Source organism: Magnolia sinica, chromosome 9 (genome assembly GCF_029962835.1).
Source record: "Magnolia sinica isolate HGM2019 chromosome 9, MsV1, whole genome shotgun sequence".
Taxonomy (NCBI): Eukaryota; Viridiplantae; Streptophyta; class Magnoliopsida; order Magnoliales; family Magnoliaceae; genus Magnolia; species Magnolia sinica.
In genome coordinates, this window is record NC_080581.1 from 58,780,763 (window position 1) to 58,799,360 (window position 18,598).

At 37.3% G+C, this 18,598-nt stretch overlaps 1 protein-coding gene across 12 annotated transcripts in view; it reads left to right on the forward strand.

The window, feature by feature from the left end:
• Window positions 1-18,598, forward strand: part of LOC131255476 (uncharacterized) — a 49,144-nt gene that overhangs the window by 23,928 nt on the left and 6,618 nt on the right. For 9 of the 12 annotated variants that reach the window (XM_058256203.1, XM_058256212.1, XM_058256209.1 and 6 more), the window contains 5 exons: window positions 7,839-7,910; window positions 8,197-8,282; window positions 8,671-8,767; window positions 9,741-9,889; window positions 10,051-10,194. In XM_058256203.1, coding sequence (XP_058112186.1) covers window positions 7,839-7,910; window positions 8,197-8,282; window positions 8,671-8,767; window positions 9,741-9,889; window positions 10,051-10,054 — 408 coding nt within the window. In that variant the 3' untranslated portion in view covers window positions 10,055-10,194. Of the gene's footprint in view, window positions 1-7,838; window positions 7,911-8,196; window positions 8,283-8,670; window positions 8,768-9,740; window positions 9,890-10,050; window positions 10,195-18,598 lie in introns of those variants that run through there. The other 3 variants (XM_058256205.1, XM_058256204.1, XM_058256206.1) reach the window with 2 other exon arrangements.

Below are 18,598 nucleotides of genomic sequence, written 5' to 3' on the forward strand. Positions count from 1 at the left end.
GCGAGGCATTATCATAGATGCTTCTAAGCGGTTAGAGTGCGGGAGTTCTCAAAGGGATATCTATGCCTGGTGTCTCTCCTCTAATCGCCCACATTCAATTCGCGGATGACATGCTCATCCTCTCTGATGTGGATCCGGCGATCATTGACAACCTGCGAACGACGTTAAGGTGTTTTGAAGCTGTTTTGGGGCTGAGAATCAACGTGGCCAAATCAAAGATTTTTGGGATAAACGTATCAGATGATGACCTCTCTAGATATGCCGACTCGCTTGACTGTCCAGCTGCCTCCTTCCCTACAACATTTGTGGGTCTTCCCCTCACCATTGGACCTCCACCGAAAGCTATGTGGGATAAAATTGTTATCAAGGTTCAAAAATACTTAGCCACGTGGAAATGCTAGTATCTATCTATGGGAGGCAGGCTTACCCTTATCAAGGTTGCCCTGTCTAACCTCCCAATTTATTACATGTCTTTATTCAGATGCCCGTCTTTAGTTCTGGTACGCATTGATAACCTCAGACGTGATTTTCTTTGGAGCGGGAAGGAGAACCAGAAAAAGCTACATCTTCTTGATTGGAAAGAAGTCTGCAAACATTTCCAAGACGGGGGTGCCAGTGTTAGAAACTTGAAGGTCATGAAGTATGGTACTTCTCCAGGTGGTTGGTGGACCAAAATCTCCATACATAGTTTCTTTCATTTGGAAAGGTATTTTGCGTTTCAAGCAAGCTGCGATTGACAACACCAGCTTCGAGATTGGTAGCGGCTTAGCGATTCGCTTCTGGGAAGATCAGTGGGCTGGGGATGCGCCCCTTAGTTCTTTATTCCCGAACATATACCGATTGGCCCCAGACAAGAAGATCCTTGTCGTAAATTGCTACACTGTGTCCGGCACCACGGTAGTTTGGGAGGTGAAATGTGTTAGAAATCTTCATGACTGGGAAGTCACGGAGTTTGTGGAATTGCTTGATTGCGTGTCCAAGGTGATTCCTGACCAGGTCATTTCAGATAAGCTGGTTTGGAACAGGGACAGATCCAGCATATTTTTGGTAAAATCCTTTTACCCTTATTTGCTCCCCCCCTGCCCAGTCCAGCGACCTCCGCCTTCCCTTTCATCTGGAAATATTCTGCCCCTCCCAAATTCATTTGTTTTGGTTGGCTGGTTGGAAAAAACCGTATTCTTACAATCGACAATCTGAGAAAAAGAGGTATGCAACTCGTCGATGTGTGCCTATGTTGCATGAAGAACGAAGAATCGGTAGATCACCTGTTGCTGCATTGCCCGTTCATTGCTCTCATATGGTCAGATTTCTTCATCAGATTCAATATTAACGGGAGTATTCTGAGTTCCTCCTCCAGCATGTTACTTTATTGGCATGGATTTAAGCTGGGTAAAATCAAAAATCGCATCTAGAGAATGACTCTCCTTGCCATTTGGTGGTCTGTTTGGGAGGAAAGGAACGATAGATGTTTTAATGATATCCATTCCTCGGCTCAAGCGGTGTGTTCTAGAGCCAAAAAGATGATTATAGAATGGGTGGTTAATATTCCTGGGCTTAAGGATGTTGATCTTTTGTTTTTAGGCCTGTAGGTTTTTTGTTTTGGCTTCTCTGCTATCTCAGCAGTTGCCTCCTCCTGTAATCCTTTTTCTTCTTTAATATTATCCTATTATCTTTGAAAAAAAAAATTTATTTTACTGTAATCATTGAAAGGATTAACTTTTTTTTAAAAAAAAATTACATAATAAAAATGTAATAAATAATTGAAAACATCAATTGGTTTTAATGTTTTATTGAAAAATAACTTGTAATGTAAGCTATGTTGCATATACCATAGGGCATAGGATATGTAGCGTGTAGCGTATGAAAAATTAGTATTTTGCATGGGCGCACGTGACTTAAGCTATTTTCATTAGCTATACAATATTAAGGCTAAGCTACACTACATAGTGTAAGCTACATGCTACATAGCGAAGCTATTTAAAACAATGCATCTACCTTCTTGATGTGTGGACTAGATTGATTTTGTGCTAGGGTGTGTTCATGTGGGTCCACTGGAGTAATGGGCCCCACCAAGGGTTGCAATAGGTCGAGTAGGGGTCATCTCGAGCTTGACCTTTGCTAAATGGAATCAACACTAGGCTTGACCCCGACCCAAGACTAGAAGTGAGATGACTAGGCTTGCTTGTGAGTAGATTCTTATGTGCAGGCGTGGCTTGGTTGAACCCACTTATAAAGTGATATGAATTAGGGACGCTTGAACTTGTGACCTTTTATATCTTTTTAAACTATGTTGAGAAGAAGGAAAAGTAGAAGAAAAGGGAGGAAAAGAGAGATTCTACTGGCAGAGAGTTATGGGATACTTCGAAAGAGTAGGATGCCTAGATACATAGGTGCTCAAGTTAGACACGTAGCATACATCGACGTAAATTAAACCTACCATGCTGTGGAATTAATTGTCGCCTAGTCACAGTCCCAAAATCAGATTGATTGAGCAATCTTAGCCTCTGATTAGTGGGCACTTGGTTGTTGGAATAGGACCCTTTTATATTTTTCATTTTAAACCGTTCAATAAATGTCCACCTATCCAATGGTTAGATAATCAAATAAGTATAATTGTTGGTTCACGATATAACAAAACTGGAACCCATGATTTCAACAATTTAATTTGAATTACTTTTGGACCACACATGCAATTTCTAAGTACTTGCATATCACCCATCACATTCAGCGAGGATGTCAAAGTTTTCTCTTTAACCTCCTTCTCACTCTTAACATCTTTTTACAACACAACCCTAAACAAAACTTACTAAAAAGATATTGCTCACCGTAGGAGTACTGAAGTTGATGTAACAGTTTTAACACTCCCCTCAAGCCATAGGATAGATATCACCCAAACCTAGCTTGCCTAAGATATCTTTAATTCAATAATTCCATGTCGATTGGAAGCCTTCATGAAGATGCTGGCCAATTGCTTGTTTGAACGAATAAAATTAGTAATTCGGACAAAGTGACATTGGACCTTTTTTATATATTGTAATTTCTTTAATTTTTACAAAAAGGTAGGAGCACACCACCTATAATTGTGTTAAATAAAAAAAAATGGCTTTACAAATTTCAAGTGGGTGCCACAAAAAAGAAACGGGCCTCACCTATCATATAAAACTGCCTTATTAGATCTATATAACTAGGGGTGTCAATGGGCCGGGCTCAGGCTTGCCAAAATAAGAATTTTGAATAGGCCCAGCCAGACAGCCTAGCCTAAAATAGTTCAAAATCTGGGCCAAAACCAACCCCAGGCCTGGCCCGTTGACAACCTTATATCCAACAAAAGGCCCAACCTCCCCTAAACCAAAAAAGAAGAAGAAGAGAAACTAAAAGAGCCAAGAGAATCCAAGCTGCTTGCAACAAAAGGGCCCAGAGATCAATCTAGTAGAGGGAAAGATGTTTGAGGAGGACACAAGTCATGCCACCATAGCTTGCCCAATGCCTAGATCTAAATACTAAAATCCTGCACAAAACAAGGCCACTCCAAAGCAATCCACCTCACTGCTGTAACCTTGACCAGTGTTTTAAATATTGATGATATCGGTTGATATATCCCATGATATATCTTGTATCCCACCTGTGCGATACGAAATGCACAAGTAGTGGGATATATCCCACATTTTCAATTTTCAATATTTTTTTTTTGTATATCATGTTAAGTCATTGTCAAATTGTTACAAATCCATGATTTTTCATGTTTTGCATAAAAAATCATGGATCTTCGATTTCGAGATTTGGAGGAGATAGGCTGAATTGCAAAAATTTGAAAAAAAATCAAAATTTCCCAATTTCTCACAAATCGGTTGCAATATTTGTGTCTGTACATAAAATCAAACACGTGTATAACCTGATCTAGTGATTCTTCTTTTGCTTTTGAATGTATTGCTTGTGTTTCCACATGTCTTCTTACATTTATGAATTATGCTTTTGAATGTATTGCTTTTGTTTCCACATGTCTTCTTACATTTATGAATTATGCTTTTGAATGTATTGCTTGTGTTTCCACATGTCTTCTTACATTTATGAATTATATGAATAAACTTTGAATATATTTGCATCAATTCGGTTACACAGCGCATAAATTAGGACCGCGTACAAAGAAAACCTATTACGTGCACTTGTTTTTTGTAATGTTTTGATTTATAAGTGTGTATTGATGTTTTTTAAAATAATCATTGAAGTTTCATTGAAAAATTAGACTGATTTTCCAATGTTTCCAATGACAATGATATATTATGGGATACAATTGATATATCCCATGTGATAATCGATACGTATCCGTATTCCAAGGGTGCGATACATAACGCAAGACCAATTTTTCGAACATTGACCTTGACAACCTTCAACTAGTAACATGCAGAACATAAACCAAACTCAACAGTATATGTGCCAAAACACAAAAAAATCACATTGCTGCCCTAGCCACGTCAGACAGATGGGTACCTCTACCTCAGACCTATGTTAACCAGATCAGATGCAAGCACAACCAAGAGGGCTGAAGCCTGGCATGGATCAGACCCCCACATCAACAAACATTGCCCCTGGTGGAATCGGTGAAAAAAAAACGCAGGAATGTTGAGAAACAATGCACGCTTTAGACCCCCACAACTACCCCACATGCCCTTGATATAACAAATGCAGATTGCCAGAAGGTCGGGCCACTCAAAGGTCACGAGCAATAAGACCAATGCCGTCTTAACCAAAGCAACAGATAATGGGGCTGACACCCCCATTTTCAGTCAGGCAACCCTGGAATCGAACCAAATTACCTCAATGTTAATATTATTGAATGCCCTATTCCCATTAGACTAAAAACCAATTGGACAACAACTATTGCAACGGAGCTGGGGCACCTGCACAAAAATGGAAGGAGATTTTCACCTTCGAACATGATCGACTCCCATTCACCCCACGCAACAACCGGGAGATAACACAACCCATACACCAAATCCCTCCAACCAAAGATTGCCACCATTCACCCCCATACAACCTTCACAACGCTACACAACCAGGCCACCAGACAACTCCATCATGCAAATAACAGAGCTTACGTTAGGGGAAGTGACATTCCACTTCAATATTCTTGCTCCTCTCATGAAAGGCATGATTATTAGCAATGTGAATGATGCATTAATTGTCACGGTGAAGAGGAATAGTACTGATATTAAAGCCCATTTTAAGGATGGGACATTAACCATATGAACTTATCAATATTTGCTATCTTTTGTAGATGATTGAGCAACAATACTTAGTTTCTTGCTTTCCAAGTTACTAGATTCATGCCACAAACGTGTAGTAATCACCATTGTTGTCAAATTGCATAAAATTGCATAAGCCATCGGCCTGGACTGATTGCTTATGCCATCGCATAATCGCATAAGTGATCTCTTAGGCTGTTGGCCTTTTTTTTTTTTGAAAAATTAAAAAATGGTAAAATTCATTAAAAAAATCTTTAAAAAAAACTAAGAATCTCTAATTTTTACAAGTGATTGGATTGGGTTTATTTACCTATTTCATTGTAGCTAGTGGTTTGACTATTAGACCATCTATACGCTGAGTTATATTATATTATATATAGCAAAACAAATTTAAACAATCAACAAGTTAAACTAAGAAAGAATTAGTTATTGAAAACTACAAATATAGAAATTGTATTGATAACTTGAATCTTGATGACTTGATGCATACAATACAAGTTAAAACTTATTACAATCTACCGGAAATTTGACCGTTGGCCATTATGCCATAGCACACTAGAGTATGCCATGATTACATCATTATGCCATCTCATAACCATCGCATACTTTAGTATGTCATGGCATTCTTCCTGCATGGCATATGCAATCTGAGCCAATGTATGTGCTTATGCAATCGTATATGACAACACTGATAATCACTAATCACTTATCGATCTTCTGTTGGCAAAATAACTTGTTGGTGCTTTTGGTGGACCCTAAGGGGCTTGCCGATATATGGAGTGGGCCTTGAGGCTAATGTAGGACGGAATGATCTAACCTAATATGATGCCATGAAATTAAAAGACAGATTAACTAGAGCAATAGAACGACAAAACAAAGCTAATTTACGATAAATTTAGAAATTTCAGATTCAAGACATGTCCAAATTCAAGCCTATGCCAATGCTGCAATACGAATTCATAAATTACTGATTAACTAGGACTTGTAGGAGATAAAAACCTCATCCTAGCATATGGCTAAATCTGAATTCAATTGAAATAATTTGTCTTGTGCCGGTTTTAACATATTATGGCGGTTTAAAGGCTAGGTAATGTGGGGAATGGGTTTGGTGTTGGAACATTAAGGTTGAGGTTTTGGGAGGTTTCTGGTTGGGATTTCAGATTTTGGGTTAAGGGTTTTAGGACTTGGGGTTTTGGGATTTAGGGATTTCGAAAATTTGGGGGTTTTTTTTTTCTTTTAAAAAAAGAAATTAGGGGATTTTGGTGGAAATTAGAATTAGGGTTTTAGTGATTTAGGGTTAGGGCTTTAAGGATTTAAGGTTTTGAGAACCAGGGTTTGGAAAACTACGATTTTGAGAACTAGGTTTGGATGGATTAGGGGTTGTAGAAAGAAGAAGAATGAAGGTTTTAAAGAAGAAGGAAGAAGAGTGGGTTGTAGAGATGGAGAAGAAGAAATACCTTGATGAGAAGAAAAAAGAAGAAGATGATATTGTCGAGAAGAGAGAAAAGTGAAAAAGATAACTAGGGAATCGCTCCCTATGGTTTCGTACAACCAATTCAATTACAGGATGATTTTTTTTTTTGCTCAATCTCAAAGTAAGAGGAGAGAAATCTCTTTCATTCATAACATGCATATTGACTAGGGTGGGGACATCCAACCCTTTTGTCTCATAAAAGAAATATTCTTCATACATATATAAAGTTTTCTATTTTTACTTTAGCTTCTTTTTTCACTATGTTATTATTATTATTATTATTTGAAGTCTAAACCGTATTAAACTTGAACTTTTCATTCTCTAAAATTTTGGTGTATCCGTTTTCTTGACTGAATTTTTTACTGTATTTTTAACAATCAAGACCGGATTAAATATGAACATTTCTCGCATCTTATTTATTTATTTAATTTTGTTGTTCAATGCCATTTTGCTAAAATATGGTTGATCCAAATCGTTGCCACCCCTAGCTCCCACTAACCTTGATACAGATTGATTTCTATTATGAGGGATTGACAGAACAATTGCTGCCCCAATAACTGCTTCAATGTCTTTTCAATAGATATAACAAAGATAGAGCAAATGTCTAATTTTGGTTGGCAAGAATCAAGTAAATTAGAAAATGTTGTGAGATTTATATTGAACATATTCAGTAGCCATGAACCCCACACCAAATTGTTGCAGCACAATTGGCACATCTTTGGATTTTGCATGTCCTATCATGTCGATTCTGACATTTAAGATGTTCAGAGTTACAGATATCGCAATTCCTACTGATTCCCTGTAGCCTTAACTGCAAACTAATATATTGATTTTTAGGCAAATTTTTTGGTGTTGGCGGTGGTGCCCGTATCTAGGAAGCATATTTTTTATTTGTTTTTTGTTTTTTTTTTGTTTTTTTTGTTTTTTGTTTTTTTTTTTTTTTTTTTTTTTGAGTTTATACAGATTTCTGAGGGAAGGTTCTTCATTATTTTTATAAAATACTATTTGGATGATTCAATCTTTTATTGACGCATGTTGTTTATGCAGTGATTTGGATCTTTTTGCCATCATTTCCTGTTACAATTTTTGTTTTTTATTCACAAAGCTTTTGAATTTTGTAGGAAAAGATATCCAAGAAGTTTGATAAAGTTTTGTTGGATGCTCCTTGTTCTGGATTGGGTGTCCTCTCCAAGGTATTCCTTAACAAGTTCATATTTCTCGGAAAGATAATTAAATTGGGATTGTTTTGGAATTTGGGAAAAATTAAAATAGCCAATATTGGTTCGAATCATCAAACAGTTGCAATCACTGATAGTATTGACTTATAATATTATTCTATTTGGGTCAGTAATTGTTCACGTGCTTGTTTCTAAGATGCTTTGATTGGTAATGGTAGGTGTTTTATGAACATGATTATTTTCTGCATTTCCTAAGTCTTAATGACTAAATCTTCCTTTCCTATTCAATTTGTTGTTTAAGAGAGCAGACTTACGTTGGAACCGGAGATTAGAGGATTTGGAACAGTTGACAAATTTACAAGATGAGCTCCTTGATGCAGCTTCATTGTAAGAGTTCAAACCCTTTCTTCTCCTCCTAATTTTCTCTTAGAGGCCTTGTGCTATGTAACATGTTTGGTTCTTTTTTAAAATAAAAATAAAAATTGTGATGCTAGATAAATGCTCTTTATGCTCTTTTATTTTACATGGCCGTTTTGTTTTAATGCATTTCTATGTATCTAGATTACAAAAGGAAATACATTATGGTTTTCTCTGAAAAGCTATGTTTACACGACAGCTGTTTTTTTTTTCCTTCCAAGAACCAAAAAGTACAATATTAGATCGCCAAAGATATTATAACAAGCTAATGTATATCCCATAATACTGCAGTGTTTTACAATTTCTGCTAAAGAATGGTGACTTCTATATTTTTACATTGACATTAGTGCATTTATAGATTAGTGAAGCCTGGAGGGACACTAGTGTACAGTACTTGTTCCATTGATCCTGAAGAGAATGAGGAGAGAGTGGCTGCCTTTCTCCTCAAGCATCCGGTATGGACTCTTTTCTTTTTTGCATCATTCACTGTTTCCCGCTTTTAAGAATTTTAAGGTCGATAACTTGATAGTTCATAATATGTAATATTTCGGTAATGGTTTTCTTGGATTGGTTGGCTTGTCTTCTCCTTCTTGGGTTCCACCCTCTTTTCTGGAATCATCATTATTCAAAGTCAGCAACTTCTCTTTTGTTAAGAGAATATACTCGTCTACACATGCCAACCTTGCTTGTTTGAGTACATCTGAGACATGCACAAGCAGGTCCTTGCCATTGGGATGATGAGGTCTGTCCATTAATCAAGACAGCTGTCACATATGTTGAATATCGGCTGCTTGAAATTTCTTCATTTCTTGAGCCACCCATTATTTTTTAATTACATATTTGGTGACTTGATTGCTTGAGTGGTGTGGTTTTGAGGCCAGGTTTGTATACCATGGAGCCAACCTTATGCACGAATCAGATGTCCTTTCAAGTGCCCATTTGGCATGTGAGTTTCCAAGTAGAGGTGCTTGTTGGGTTAGAGAAACTCCTGCTGTAATATAGCTATTCTGCATATATTCCCTGACCTGTCCAAATTTCTATTCTCTCAATTTTTGAGATAGAGAAAATTAAGTCTGTGTTACTTGGGGCCTATTTTTTTTTTTTGTTTTTCGTTTTGTGCTTTTTTTTTTTTTTGGCTGTTACTTCTCCATGAAATTAAAAAAAAAAAATGAAAAAAAGGGAAAAGCTTGACATATTGGCATGTTGCAGTTATGATTGGGGTGGGTGCTTTCTACCCAAATGTGATCAGCTTCATTTCACGCGCGCATGCACACACATATGCAATTCCAGTTAGGGCACACTTCAGTTAGGTTCTACCTAATGGGGCTTTTAACCCAGCACACTTTTATTTATTTATTTGTTTATTTTTTATTTTTTTAACTCTTCATAATTTCACACCTTACATTTTTAATATGAAATTGATTGCAGGAGTTCACTATAGATCTTGCTGATAGGTACGTCCCACCTGATTTTGTTACGGACAAAGGGTTCTTCTTCTCGAACCCAGTCAAACATCATCTTGATGGATCATTTGCAGCCCGCCTGGTCCAATCTGTAGACCACAAGATGAACCCTGGGTAAGTAGACCAAGAATAGTCTAATTTCTATTTTCTTGAAAATTGCTTCAATTCTCAATGAGGGTAAATTTTTTATTTTTTTTTAAAGAGCAATTAAAAATCAAGGCATGTTGAGCCACCACTCTAATCATATTCATTGATATCACTTTTTTGGAGTGCAGTTAGCAAGCAAAACGTGAGCCTCTCCTCTTTAATCAAGACAAGGTAGGGCCATGATGGGATACAATTATCCAACAAGAAACTTATCTCTTGTAACTAATGTTGTCAATATCGTTATCATATTGTAAATCGTAATTGGGGTTGAATCGTATCGAGTCACAAATTGTAGATCGTAATTTTTTTTTAAAATAAATTAAAAAAATATATATAAATAAATCAGAAAAAATTAAAGACTTGAACACTATTATGACATGGCATTACTTAAAAAAGTAAGATGATTCTTATCTTCCTAAGAGTGTGAATCTCAAGCAAGGCTTTTAATAACATCCATCTAAGAGAATGTTTTGATCTAAAAATGTAATTATACTGTAACTTGCTTGTCGGGCTTTGAGGCCCATCTTAAAATTCATACCCATATCTCAATCACCCAGATTAAGACCATGTACAACTGGCTGTCAGCCCAGCCTGACCATGCCCATTTGGAAGGGCAATTTTGTGATATATACAATAAGTAAAACCTCAATTTATTTTATTGAGAGGTCATATTTATTTTGTAGCCCTAGCTCCATAAAAAAAAAACCCTCGCCCAACTGCTATTTTTGCTCGTCAACAATGGGCCAGGCTTAACAAAGCTTGGCCTAGCCTGACCATCTGCCCAATCACGTTGTGGGGGAGAATGCATGAGATCCACGCCGTTCAGGCGCCTCCTGCATATTAACCTAAATAAAAATTGGGTCACTCAGACAGGCCGCACCAGGCAGATTTTACACTGTTTCTTATATTTAAACCTACTTGAGTATTGGATCAGTGTTAAGTTTGGTATCAATGCTTAAAATGAGGTGGCCCATCTGTTGGATGGATTGGATCTAATCCACATGAAATCCTCCATCCATGTCAGCTAATAACACACCACGAATGACTACATGCAGTCATTAATGGCTATGTTAATGGCTGTCAAGGTACATATTTTGATACAACACCCTTTTTATTATTATTATTTTTTGGTACTCTAGGGTAGAACGAGCTGCTTTGGAACTTGAAATATCAATTTCATTGGTTTTCGCATCAATCGCGCTTGAAGGTTCCGTGATGGACCCACCGTTGCTGCATGATATGACGATCCAACCGTCCACCTGGTAGGCATCGAGTTGATGGGCTAATGTTAGAAGATTATAGGAGTGATTTTTGTTTGTAACAGTTCGAGTGACGATCTCCAGTTGGACGGACATCATACCAGTGATGGATATATGTAGAGATGAACCGTCAAGGATCATCCATCTCCGTAACAGGTAGGCACGTTGTCAAATCTCAACTGTTCATAAACGTTTTTTTTTTTTTTTTTGTCTTTCCTCCATCTGGGAAGTAAAAGACAAAATTACCCCAGTTCATGATTTGTTTCAAAGATTATAGGCCCCACCGTTGCAAACAATGGACAGCCAGCGATCAAATAGACGGCCCAAAATGAAATGTTCCGTTCACGTAGGTGATCGAAACTTCTAGATGATCTGACTGTTCTTTTGGCTTTAATCGTGCTATGTTCACAGAACTAGGTCGTTGAAACCAGATGAACGGTTTGTGGTAGATGTGGCTTTGTCTACTAATCTAAACCATCCAAAATTTGGCTTGGTACATGAGATCCATGTTCAGTGACTTAAACTATTGATCCAAACCGTTGAATTTGTCAAATAGTTCTTAGGCACTGATCTAAACCATGGAAATCTTGGCTTCGACCTAGTTCAACGACCAAAAGCTTTGATTGTTGGAAATAGTGACATGGAAATGTTAACTTAGCCCATTAAAAATGATAAAAATAAAACCATTGATTGTGCCTAAAAGTGGAATGGGCATTGATCCAATCCATCCAAATATTGAACTTGGCTCCTCACCTGGCCCCCTTCTCAATCTGTTGACTCATTTTCCTGCCCGCATCCCTCCAAAGCGAACAACAGGACGGCTCTGCCATTGATGGCTGTATTTCAAAGATCACATAAATCCGCGTGCCTCCTCTCACAGTCTCATTTTATCATTGGGAGAGGGTGTAGGACGCCCAAAATATCAGGCCATTTCACCTATTGGGTGGGGCCACACCACAGAATACACTGCAACAACCATAGGAGAACACCCAAGCAGAACAAATGATTGAATCAACCTGATTACTCGTAGGGCTGTCAATGTACCGGTCCGACTCACCTCAGGACGTGCTTGGTCTAGAGTACTAGTCCCGAGGGCTTGACTCAGGCTTGAAATTTAGGCCCGTTACTTAATTAGGTCAGGTTTAGACAGTGCACAACTACTTATCTGGCTCAGCCTGTCACTTAAGGGTTTACAAGGGAATTCTCTGTTATCCTGGCCTGAGACTAGATCAGCCTGGCCCCTGTTTGGAACATGGGATTACATGGTATGAAATTGCATTTGGTCTCGTATAAATTTCATCCAGCGTTTGAAAACTAGGGCAAGAATTGGATTGATTTAGGTACCATATCATCTAAGTCCCAACAGTAATTACTACTAGATTTTTGGTGGATTGTGAAATCTACCACATCTGTGGGCCCCACATTAATGTATGTGTTTTATCACTGCTGTGCATCCATATGCGTTATTTACACGTGACATTTGAGTTGCATATATGTACAGGTGACCGACATTAATGTTAATATGGTCCATTGGTTGCAATTTCTTGGTGTAGTAAGCATAGGTTTTACTTAATACAATGTTTTTTTTTTGAAGGAAGAGTTTGATCTCAAATGTGAGTTTGGATGGTCAAAATACCATGGCATTACCAAACATGCAATTCCATACCATTTAATTCAGTGGACCGAACTACGTTTACAAGGCAACTCTCTCTCTCTCTCTTATTCACTCACTTGACCAACCCTTGGGATTAGACAAAAGCATCTTTTTATTTTTATTTTTAAATGAAGAACTGACTTCATCCATGCCCCAATTTATAGAGATGGTGTGAAATGGGGAGTTTATGAATAAGGATTTCGATTACATGTAGGACTACTTTGATATGCTAGCTGAAAACGCGCAATCTCAGGATACTTAAGCCAAGTCGACTCATCCCAAGTCAACTCAGTCCAAGAACAATTAGAAATTTATATCCTAAGGGAAGAAGACAATGTCAATGCCAGGGTAGACAACTTCACAAGAAAGTTGATGCTATAACATTAAAAAGGTGAAAACTGTCAAACCCAAGGATACCCTTGAAACTGTTTATGACATTTACGGAAGTAACATACATTTAATGGAGGAATGTCCCACAATTCTTGCATTTAATTGAGCAATCTAATGCCATGAACAATTATGAAGTGCCTTTCAGTGCTCTGGTTTTAAACGCGTATAATTTTAGTTGGAGGAATCATCCAAATGTCAGTTAAAGGAATAAATCAATGGCTAATGCTGATAAAAATCCTCAGGGGCCTCTTCCTTCGATCGTTATCTCGTCGTCGATATAGAAAAGGACCTAAGAGGGTCCAGTTCAAAATTTCATGCATGATCAAGAGAAATTCAATCAAAGTGCTATGCAAACATTCCAGGGTATTAAGACATCCTTAAGGATTTGCATAATACATTTAAAGATTGGAGTCACAACTAACTGTTAGGGAGTAAGGAACTCTTCTAGCCCAACATCTTCCTAACCCGAAATTGCAATATGAGATAAGTTAACCCAGCTCTTCGACTCAATATGTGGAGCAAGACAAGCCTATCACCACTCTTAGAAATAAAATATCCCGACGAGGGCTGAGAAGCCTAAGGACTTGGAAGAATCTGAAAGTGATGATGAGCCTAGCAACACTCCATATGAGAAAAAATCGGAAAAAAAAAAGTATAAGCTTGTGACTCTATTTCCACAACGGTTGATCTCACCGAAATCTCTACTCAACACTCAGGATATCTTAAAAGTTCTTAAACAGGTGAAAATCCATGTCCTTTTGTTGGATGCCATAAAACAAATCCCGTCATTTACCAAATTCCTTAAAGACCTTTGTACGATCAATAAATAGCACAATGTTCAGAAAAAGATATTATTGATAGAAAAAGTTAGTACGACCATCAAACAGGATGTGCCCTAAAAATACAAAGATTTTGGTAGCCCAACCATCTCATGCATGATTGGGAACTATTCAATTAAGCATGCTTTACTCAATTTGGGGGCGAATATAAATCTAATTCCCTATTCGATTTACTTACAACTTGGTCTAGGTGAATTACAACCTACCAAGACCACAGTCTAATTAGTCGATCACTTGATTCTTATACTGAGAAGGATAATAGAGGACGTGCTTATCCAAATTAATATATTCTATTATCCAGTAGACTTTATTGTTTCGGATACGCAGCTCGTCATTAATGCTAACACTCAAATTCTTGTCATCCTTGTTCTCCCATTCATAGCCACATCAAATACAATAATAAATTGGAGGAATGAGATTATGAAGTTATCCTTTGGGACTATGACACTTGAGTTGAACGTGTTCAATATGTGCAAATAATAAGAGAATGGTGATGAGGTCCATAAAATTAATTTAATAGATTCATTTGTAGAAAATAAGTCACTTTTGACTTTGTAATCTGACACTCCAGATGCATGCTTAGCCCAATCCACTGATCTAGATGATGATATAGTTTAGAAGATGGATGCCTTGCTTAATGCAAAGCCTGAAGCTTGGCATAAAACCTTTGACTACTGATCTCAAATATACTTATTTGGGTCAAGATGAGACATATCCAGTGATGAATTCTTCCTACTTAGATAAGGAACAAGAGTATGTTGATTTCTACTCTCAAAGAGCATAAGGGAACTCTTGGATGGACTATTACGGACCTCGAGGGAATTGGTCATTTGATTTGTACTCGCCGCATCCACCTTAGAGATAATACAAATTAAAAATATCTAGGCAACAACAATGCCATCTAAATTCAAATACAAAAGAAATAGTTAAGGATAAGATGTTAAAGTTATTGGATGTGGATATCATATACCCTATATTCAATAACTAATGAGTGAGTCTAACTTAGGTGGTGCCCAAAAAGTCTAAAATTACCATTATAACCAATGCGGATAATGAACTCATGACAACTAGAGTCACTATTGGTTGGGGAATGCGCATTGACTATCAGAAGTTGAATACCGTTATGAGGAAGGACCACTTTTCTTTGCCATTTGTTGGCTAGATTTTGGAAAGGTTAGTAAGTCATTCCTACTATTGCTTCATGGATGGATATTCGGGCTACAACTAAATAGAGATAACTCTTAAGGACCAGGAGAAGACTACATTTATATATTCCTTTGGCACTTTTGACTACTAAAGGATGCCATTCGGATTGTGTAATGCCCCCTCCACATTTCAGCGATGTATGTTGAGTATTATTTCTGACATGGTGGGATAATTCATAGCGGTCTTCATGGAAGATTTCTCTTCATTTTCTTCTTATCAGCCAATGGTTTCTCTTTCTCCATTGAGAGTGGGAGTATGCAGGTGATGATAGATTCAGTCGAATCGGCGACTAATCCCAAGTAATATTCTTCCCAACATTCATGGAATATCATCTACAGATGGGGATGACATTCAAATGGAGGGCATAGGAAAGTAGCACTCACTGATTGAAAGCTTTTATGTAGAGAAATATAGAAATCGACCAATTCTGCCAGCGAACATTCAAATGGTGGTTGGTTTGAAGGTGAGTGTAAGGGTAAGGAATGCACTGGGACAATCCAAAATCATTGGCAATGAGATTTGAAAAATATTGTTCAACTCTTAATTTAACATTAGCATTAGAATCGATGAAACCATCATATGGAAGATCTTTGCAGATGGGGAAGCTCTCCCAAACTTTTTCTCTTTTTCCTAACAATTCAGTATCGGTCGATCGAGGTTTTCTGACAAAAGTCAAGAAGTGTAGATATCTTTATTTTGGAATATGTAAAAGAAATGATGGGAAAGATTGTGGAGAGAAAAAATAGTTTATGCACTCAGCGAATGAATGAGAGATTCTTTGGTATGAGAGAATGTGTTATCCATGATAAGAAAGGACAGTTGAAGATGAAACAAGTTGGTAAACAAAGGACTTGAAATATTAAAAAAGTCATATTTGTAGAAGCCACATCGGGCCTCCACTACTGTGAAGTCCTTTGGTGGTTGCTTCATATAGACCACGATAAAGATGACCAAGCACAAAAGGAGCAAGTGCTAATTGTTGGCTATTACGCAATGCCTCATCCAAATGGAGGTACTCTTTGGTGATTTGAATTGTGTTTACATGGAGTAAATTTTGACAAATCCACATCAGAAGAAATGTTGCATGCTCTTGGTAGTCGACGATATCTTTATTTGGGTGGAAGAGCAACATAAAGCTTGAATACGATCTACCTTGCCTCTTTAGGTAGATGAGGAAATGTTCATCCTTAGTGGCAAAATTCGGGTAGACCGCTTCATTGAATGGAAGAAGATGAATAAGGGAACATACATTCCTAATTGTTAAAATCATAGGGCCACAACCAAAGTGAAAAGTGTTTGTCGATCAAATCTAGAAAGCTGAAGAAACAACCATTAAAGACGAGTAAGCTGAATAGTCGATGAGGAAAATTTTGATGCATTCGTCAATGCCAATCAATTTTCATGTATCGTCATGCTACTTGGATAGACGGTCGTACTTTTCTTCCCATCCGTATAGAGGTTTCAGACAGACCCTTGGGGATTTATGAGACGAAGGATCTGGGAGAATCAATTAAAGGAGAAGGGTTTCATCATGCTATGCATGGAAGCATTGACTCAATGATTTAAGTTGAGAGCAAGTGGTTTCAGAATTGAAAGCTGGCCCAAGTGCCCAAAAAGTCCTATTATCAAAAATAGAAGATTCAAACAGGATTTCATCCATAACATAAGGAGTAAGTTTTTATAATTCTTTGGACATTTCTTCTTGAGATGCAGGCACAATAATAGATGATGAGGAGGTAGCCATGAGGTACTTAGAAGGTTTTAACAAGAAAACGAAAAGATGTGAGCAACGAAGGATGGAAAAGAGGGAAATATTTGAAATGGCATATATATCACCCGAAATCATTTGCTTTAATGAGGTAATCATGATCCCTCAAGTGATATAACTAGGTGGGACATGTTGTAAGGGTAGCGAAGAACAAACTACCATTCGATTGTTATCTTGGTCGCATTTGGTCAATAGGGAATTGACACATAGAAAAGGACCAATTGCATTAACTTCATTGCGTAACTTCACCTTTTTCAAAGGCAAGGTGACGTGGGGGTAATGTTGTACACTATTCCTGACTGATCGGAATAAAGTCAATAAGAGAATGACATGTGACATTACACAAATGGTAGGAGGTGCATGAAAAGATTTTTTGAGAGATATAGTACAATTTTTATGGAATCATAGTTGGCACTGATTTGGCGATACACGTCATCTGAGGATAAGGCGTAATCAACAAGGTATTGTGGTCGAGATAAATAAAAACTTGGAGTGCGACTCAGAGGTAAAATATAATTGAGAAGGCAAAATGGAATTTGGTCGAGAGAAGTGGAATAGTAAAAAAGAAGAAACGTAATAAAAAGAAGGATCTAGAGAGAGACTCTTCAACCGCTTTAATCGACGAATTAAAGAGAAGAAACATTTGAACGAAGGTTGTAGGAGAGAAGTAGCAGTGGATATCAACAGAGAAAGACACCAACACACAATCAAATCAAAACAAATCTATCTTTTATCTCAGTTTATCTTAAGAGTAACGATAATCCAGTAGCAGTAATTCTTAACTATACTTCTTAGTTGTAATCCAAATATATACTCATATTATGGATTTGCCTTTTATCAAATATCAAGCAATTCTTTCAAAAGACGCATTCTTGCAATCGCTCCTAGTGATCGATTGTGAGTTTTTCCTTCTGTTTAATTGCACAGGTATGCTAAAAAAGTCCTCTCTTGTGAAAGGAAAGCATAACCCCTTTTTAGAGGAAGAACCCCATGCACCCTTTGATTATCATCTAATCATTACAAAATTCGGTAAGTGGCTTTGTAGTCAACTGATCTTATCATAGTCCGTTCATATATGTTTATATTAGATGTATTTGCTTATTTCGGTACTTGGGGTAAAAGTTGATTGGTTTGAATCGAGCCAATTTATCGATTCAGGCACACCACGTGATAGAAAACAAACACATTGCCAACACATCTAACAAATGTCCACTAAGAAAATGGTTAGATAATCCAATTAGCATTTATTTTGGATTATCATACATCTAAGCTGGGAGGCATACTTTGGACATATCAATTTAACTTCCTATTTTAAAGTAAGTTCTTAAGTAGCCATGTATCATCCATCACTACTGGCAATGGATATCCATTTACTCCATTGTTCAACAAATCCAACCGGAAAAATTGGGATTCATATATGTGTTTTCTACCCAATAACCCCACTTCTGTGTGGGTCGGATATGGAAATCACCATAGCTGTATTTGCTTACCCAAATATCTTAGGGTATTTTTGTTGTTTAATATTTTGAAATATTAACAAACATTAAATCCTAATTATAT